The sequence below is a fragment of the Myotis davidii genome, unplaced genomic scaffold, assembly GCF_000327345.1.
Source record: "Myotis davidii unplaced genomic scaffold, ASM32734v1 scaffold1580, whole genome shotgun sequence".
In the NCBI taxonomy this organism is placed as follows: Eukaryota; Metazoa; Chordata; class Mammalia; order Chiroptera; family Vespertilionidae; genus Myotis; species Myotis davidii.
The window spans coordinates 178,772-185,631 of record NW_006292244.1 but is presented as its reverse complement, the minus strand read 5'-3'; the positions used below and the strand labels follow the sequence as shown (position 1 = coordinate 185,631).

General features: G+C 54.7%; 1 protein-coding gene across 1 annotated transcript in view; it reads right to left on the bottom strand.

Moving 5' to 3' along the window:
• Window positions 1-5,975: 5,975 nt before the first annotated feature.
• The window catches only part of NFIL3 (nuclear factor, interleukin 3 regulated), a 3,678-nt gene continuing 2,793 nt past the window's right edge, over window positions 5,976-6,860 (bottom strand). Inside the window, exon 2 of the mRNA XM_006765681.2 lies at window positions 5,976-6,860. Within this exon, the coding sequence (XP_006765744.1) occupies window positions 6,270-6,860 (591 nt within the window). The 3' untranslated portion in view covers window positions 5,976-6,269.

Sequence of the window (6,860 nt, the reverse complement as noted above, 5' to 3'; positions counted from 1 at the left end):
CCCCCTTCCCTCGGCTTTGCCGTCACCGGCCAGCACTGGCTCCCAGAGGGGCTGCCTGGCTCCCCAGATAGAGTCCCGCAGACCCACAGAGATCCCCTCACAGATGGGAGTCCAGCAGGACCAGGACAGCGGGAGGCGGAAAGGGAAGAAATGGTTTTGCTCCTATTCAGCAGGGCCCCCCTTCCTTTTCCTCCCTCCCCTCTTCTTGCCAAAAGTAGCCCCCAGCTCCCACCCTGAGAGCACAACCGCCCCCCACCCCTGCCTCTCACTCTCCCAGCAAAGCAGCCTCCCTCCTCTGGGTGCTGAGTCACTGTGCAGGGCTTCCCTGTGAGCTCAGGAGCACAGCGGAGTCATTTTTTCAAAAAGGAAGTTCCCTCTCTCAGGGAAGACCTGGCACAGCTGTTAGAATAAGGTCTTTAACCACGTTACACTGACACCTCTGCCTGCGTCAGGTGGCTCACTTGGAGGTCTGCTGCTCACCTCCCTGTAACCTGTAATCCTCCAGGCTGTGTCCCTCAGGGCCCGTGTCCCTCCAGGCCGTGTCCCTCCAGGCCCATGTCCCTCCAGGCTGTGTCCCTCCAGGCCTATGTCCCTCCAGGCTGTGTCCCTCCAGACCCCCCTCCAGGCCCGTGTCCCTCCAGGCTGTGTCCCTCTAGGCCGTGTCCCTCCAGACCCCCCTCCAGGCCCATGTCCCTCCAGGCCCATGTCCCTCCAGGCCTGTGTCCCTCCAGACCCCCCTCCAGGCCGTGTCCCTCCAGGCTGTGTCCCTCCAGGCCAGGTCCCTCCAGGCCGGGTCCCTCCAAACCGGGTCCCTCCAGGCCAGGTCCCTCCAGGCCAGGTCCCTCCAGGCCGGGTCCCTCCAGGCCAGGTCCCTCCAGGCCAGGTCCATGCACCTGGGCCTTCACAGGTCTAGTGCCACCCTTCAGAGCCTCGGACTTTCTTCAGCACTTTCCCCAAAGTCACCTTCTCCTCCTGCATGGACAGCACTGACTCACCAGAGGCCAAGCCGGCAGTCATAGCCGCCAGGGTACCCCGCTCACCGCTCTGTGTGGTCCTCTCGGTCTGCACGGCGTGGCCAGTGTGCAGACTGCCACCTCCTGAGCGGGAGGCCTTCACGCTGTGACCTATCACCTCCTAACTCGCCCGCCCTCCCTCTGCGCCAGGACGGCCCTCAGCTCCATCCGCCCTGCTCTGTCCACCTCAGGCCCTGGGCTCGGCCTCAGGCTCCGTGCGCACGCTGCCGTCGCCACACCTGCCGATGCGGTGGCCTCCCGTGACGACCCCAGTTCACATTCTGGACTGCAGTCCATTCCAAATGTCCTTTCCTCAACCCATCCTCGCTGTTACCCTGAATATCCCACAATCTCACATTCTTGGCAAGTTTTTCTCTCTCTTTTTTTTAAAAATATATTTTATTGATTTTTTACAGAGAGGAAGGGAGAGAGATAGAGAGTTAGAAACATCGATGAGAGAGAGACATCGATCAGCTGCCCCCTGCACAACCCCCACTGGAGATGTGCCCGCAACCCAGGCACACGCCCCTGACCGGAATCGAACCTGGGACCCTTCAGTCCGCAGGCCGACGCTCTATCCACAGAGCCAAACCGGTTTTGGCAAGTTTTTTTCTTTTAAATGTTTCTGGGGCTCACAGACAGGGGGCCACTGTGCAAGTCATTCCAAAAACCAAGTGGGGCCCCACTGATTCTCATTTTTGAGGGAATGTGTCTGGGTTTAAGAAATGAGTTGAAGAGTGTGACGGAGCCCAGCGGCAAGGGATTGAGTCTCAGGAGAGGTAATGTGTGAACGCCCAGTGAACGGAGACAGGCGTGGCTGTTCTCATTTGGGAGTATTTGTGCCTTGAAGATAACAAATAGAGTTCTTAGGAAGTAGGCAGTAGGAAATAGGTGTTCAGAGAGCAGTTTCACTGAGTCCCAGAGAGAAGGCCTCTCCCACAGACACGTCCTGCGACGTCCCTTCCCCTGAGGCCTGCCCTCGGCCATCGCAGGGCCTGGGCCAGGGGCACTCTGCAGCTGGCAGCCTTTTCCCGCTCCCGGGCCTGGCTTCTGGCTGCCACGGGAGCTTTGGCGAGTTAACCTCTTGGTCTCAATGTTCTCCTTTATAGAATGGGCACAGCAGCAAAAATAACTAGGAGACACTGTGGCCACAGGAGGGTGTGCTGCTAGGAAGCTGCGTGGGGATGCCTGCTGCACTCCACAGGGGCCAGGGCTGAGCCGCAGGCCTGCCTCTGTGAGCCCACACGCACACCCTCTGCTCCCGCTCGCCTGTGCAGGGCAGTGGAGAGAAACGCACCGTTTCTGCCACAATGTCCCACGGCTGACCCGTGGCCACCCGCTTCCGTGCCCCGTGGGGGTGGCCCTGGAGGCAGCAGCTTTGCTGGCCGAGGTGCCCCTGCCGGACAGCACCTTCTGGGAGTGTTTCACTTCTGCTCCGGCCTCAGCTGCTCGCCTGAGTGCAGTGACAGGTTCATTCGGCTGTAAGCCATCCGACATTGTCTATGAGCTTTGAGAGCAGAGGGGGAGGCACAGCGTTGCTCAGCTCATACCATGACAGAAGGACTGGGAGAGGATTGCTAGTTTAGGCCATCCTTTTATTTATTTACTTTTTTAATGTTTATTTGTTTGTTTATTTCAGAGAGGAAGGAGAGGGAGAGATAGACACATCAATGATGAGAGAGAATCATTCATCAGCTGCCTCCTGCACGCCCACACTACAGATCGAGCCCACAACCTGGGCATGTGCCCTGATTGGGAATAAAACCTTGACCTTCTGGTTCACAGGCCGACGCTCAATCACTGAGCCATGCTGGCTGGACATCCATTTATTTTTAAGGTGTAACGTTTTGAACATCATCCCAACCATATCTTAGATCAGCCGTGGGCAAACTACAGCCCACGGGCCGAATCCGGCCCGTTTGAAATGAATAAAACTAAAAAAAAAAAAAAGACCGTACCCTTTTATGTGATGATGTTTACTTTGAATTTATATTATTTCACACAAACACTCCATCCATGCTTTTGTTCCGGCCCTCCGGTCCAGTTTAAGAACCCATTATGGCCCTCGAGTCAAAAAGTTTGCCCATCCCTGTCTTAGATTCTTGAAATCATAGGAAAACTGACTAAGGAGAGGGCATCAGGGGACACACTCACTAGGCAGCGCTCCCAGCAGCTGCTCAGAAGGCGCCTTCCCGGCTGCGGCCACACTGCCCGCCACCCTCCTCCCACAGAGCTCGGCCCTGCCATTCGGCCAGTCCGCCTGTCCTTCCCCCCTCCCAGGACCTCAGAGAAGAAGGGTCATCCCTCTTGGGGGAAATTTATCAAGTTTTTGTAACACGTTCTCTTTCACAGGGTGCCCTGAGCGCCGGCTGCTGTGCCTCTGGGCCGCAGGCAGGACGCGGCCTTCGTGTCTGGACGCTGTCTGTGTTGCCATAGCTAACGTGCCACTGGGCGGTGATGTGCAAGCTGCAGGGAACTGAAGCCCCTCCATATGCCTAGTTATCTTCCTGTTTTTCCCCAACTGTGAACTTAGCCAGCCTTTAAATTTTTAAAATTTAATACATTTCCTTTATCAAGGGAGATAAACTCCACTCCCCCCCCCCCCCCAAAAAAAAAACAACAAAACACCATACATGTAAAAACCCAGGGTGCTAGAAATACAAATCAATTCATTCAAATTCAAGCTCCCCAGACACTGGTCACAAACCCTCGTGAGGTGCCTGTGAGCACGAAGTCAGGGAGAGGGGCCAGGAGCGAGGCCACGGGAGCGAGTGGGAAAGGCCCTCCCAGGCCCCTAGTGGTCACCCTCACTCCTTCCCAGTGACAGTGCAGACCTACGCGGCCCTGGCCTTTTCACCCCCACCCACCCCTGGCCAGGGCTTCGAAGGCCAGTGGTTCTACTCTCTCCTGTTCCATCCTCACTTGTTCAGGCTACCAGCCCACTCTCCTCCTCCTCCACGCTCCTCTCCATGATGGTAGCAGGTGGGGTACGGTACGGGCTGCGGGAGGCTGGGGCCAGGGGAGGCAGGGTGAAGGCGGGAGAAGAGCTGTCCAAGCGCTCTGTCTTCATGGGACCCAAATGGTACAAGCAGCGCCTCTCTTGCGCCCACGCGGGTCTGAGGAAGAGCACCGCAGGCCGGAGCAGCCCTCCTGGAGGCTGCAGGTGGGAGACAGGGTGGGCTTGCTGGCAGCGCCTGGGGGGCTGACTGGGGGAGGTGGCAGCGGCGGCAGCTTCTTCCAATGGGCCAGGCTGCTGCTCAGCACAGGCACGCGGGTGCCGTCCGGGTGCTGTCCGGGTGCCATCCGCCGAGCCGGCCAGGCACTCACGCTGCTCCACGCCCTGGGAATCTGCGGTGGGCGCGGCGATGTTGCTGGCTGTCCTGGCGAGAGTGGAGAGCAGGACCTGCGCATCTGTGCGAGCAGAAGGCTGTGCCGTGGGCTCAGCTCCATGGAGGGCTTTGGTGGGGGCCAGGGGGGCTAGGAGGGTCCAGCAGCAGCTTCCGCTCCTCTCGGTCCTGGTCCGAGTCCTGTAGCAGCACCCCATGGCAGGCTGCATGTGCAGGGACCTACATTTGTTTCATTTAACATAGAAACCTAACTTTACACTGTATCCCCATTAGAACTCATGTTGTTAGTCATTCCAGCCATTCCAGATGGTTAAATGCTTTTGGGTTCTGATTCCCATCCAATAGCTAAGCCCCCCTGTGCTTAGCAACATTGGCAAGAGATGGGTTTGCCTCTGGGCCCCACCCAGTCACCAATAAAATACTGACGAGAGAAGGCCGAGGCCCAGGCCAGGAACTCATTTCTCTAAGAGCCAGGAGATTTCAGAGAGAAAAGTGGTCATTGTGGCCAGAAGGACAAAGTGGATGGCACACGTGTGGCTGGCCCTGCCTTGCCGTCAAAGGACTACTTTCCTAAAACATGAAAGTGCAGGAAGTTTAACATGAAAACCAGGCTTTTATGCGAGTGGAGCCGTGCCAACACTGCAGACCCTTCAAACGAAGTGCTACACCTGGCTCTTCGGAGGGGCCCCCTGAGGGACAGGTGGCCGTGAGGGCTGGCCGCTGCGACCTGCTCTGTGACGCCTCAAGTCCCTTGACCAAGGGACTTGGCGGAGAGAGGGTGGTGGGGAAGAGACAGTTTTGAGGGCGGAGCTATGGACCCCACTGTGCCTGACCAACAGCACCCGCACCCGCCGTGCAGGCGCCAGAGGCTGCCGGACAACACGCAGCGTGTGCCTGACAGCCCCGACAAATCACCATGATGGTCGGTCTTCTCACCCACTTACTCAGGAGGCTTTCTTCTGGGCTTGTGCATTATAAAGAGTTCTGAACTAGAACTAGTATTTATATTCACTGACAAATCATAAAAAACACAAGTCATTACATAGACTCAGACCGTGTATGCTGAAATGTGATAACTGATATGTTCTTTGAAATTTTGGTAACTAAATAAAAACAATCTCATTAGGTTACTTCCTTAGATGACTACTCTAGAACTGTTAAGATTTACAATAACATTTAAAAAATGACTTCATCCCTAGTCTTTATTCACCCTTTTAAAAAACCTTTAATTAATAAAGTGGGTCAGTGACTCAACTATTCACACCCATGTGTCATACTTAAAGAGAGATGACTAAAGACAAGCAGATGCCAACAATATTGGATTTTTTTTCTAGTTAAAAAAATATGAAGAAAACTTAGCTTTAAAGAAAAACAGATAATGGGAAGCAAACTGCCAAGCAGTCTCAAATGCAACAAAACTCACGGTTACATTCCCCCTCTTTGTTGTTCATTTATAGCCGGGGCCAAATTAGAAGAAAAACAAATTATTTGCTGAACTTACACTTCAGTTTTCCCTTACTCAGGGGGAAAAGCACCCCTAAATAAGTAAAATGCAGAATACTTATTATCTAAATGGTTTTTCTTTACCCCCAAATCAAGTGCAACTGAGCAGAAATTCTGTGTTTGTCACCAATCCTTTATTGAAACTGGTAACTTCCACACTTTCTAATAGAACAAAAAAAATAATGTTCAGTATATACAGTCTTTTCATGGACTATTTGACTATACACAAGGCAGGGTGATAACACACTCTAATCTTCATAATAATTTGTGCAGAAAAAGAGACCTGACAGACAACGTGTGAGCAGTACAGTGAAATGACATCACAGGTCCAGTGAAACGCAGCCTGACACAAAACACACGCACGGCGGCCAGTGACGCCTCCCGGGAGAGGCTGGTCAGTAGTAATTCACCCCAAGTCGGACGCAGAGATCTGGTGTGTGGCTATGAGTCTCTTCAGCGAGACCACCTCTGCAGAGAGGTTTGCTATGCCCTGCTTCAAAAACAAGTTCTCTGGGTCGGACACTTTGTAGCCATTGTCTTTCATTTCGGCGACTCCAGCCTTGAAACTGTTCTGAGTTTTGCCCGTAAGTTCTTTCTGATGCCAGTGTTCCGACCGGAGAGACCAGTCTTGGATGTTAGTCACTTGCACTGAGAAAGGAGTGAGGGGGGGATGGCCCGCACTTGGGGCACTGAGCTTCTCCGGCCCGAAATGCCGCTTGGCCGTCGGGCCAACGGCCGAGGGAGGTTTGTGCGCGGCCTCAAAGTCCGTGTCGAGCGCCTCTACTTTGATCTGCATGGCTTTGGCTTTGATGCGGAGCTTGTGTGGCAAGGCAGAGGCGTTCGCTTCCGGGACCTTAACCACCGTGGCGTGTCCGTGCTGCAGCTCGAGGGGCGAGTGCATCGGGCCTTTGGGAACCTGCTGCTCGTCTTCTCCGTCCGAGGACTTTCCCACGGCACCATCATCGGTTTCGGACGTCCTCGGGGAGTTGCTGGAGGA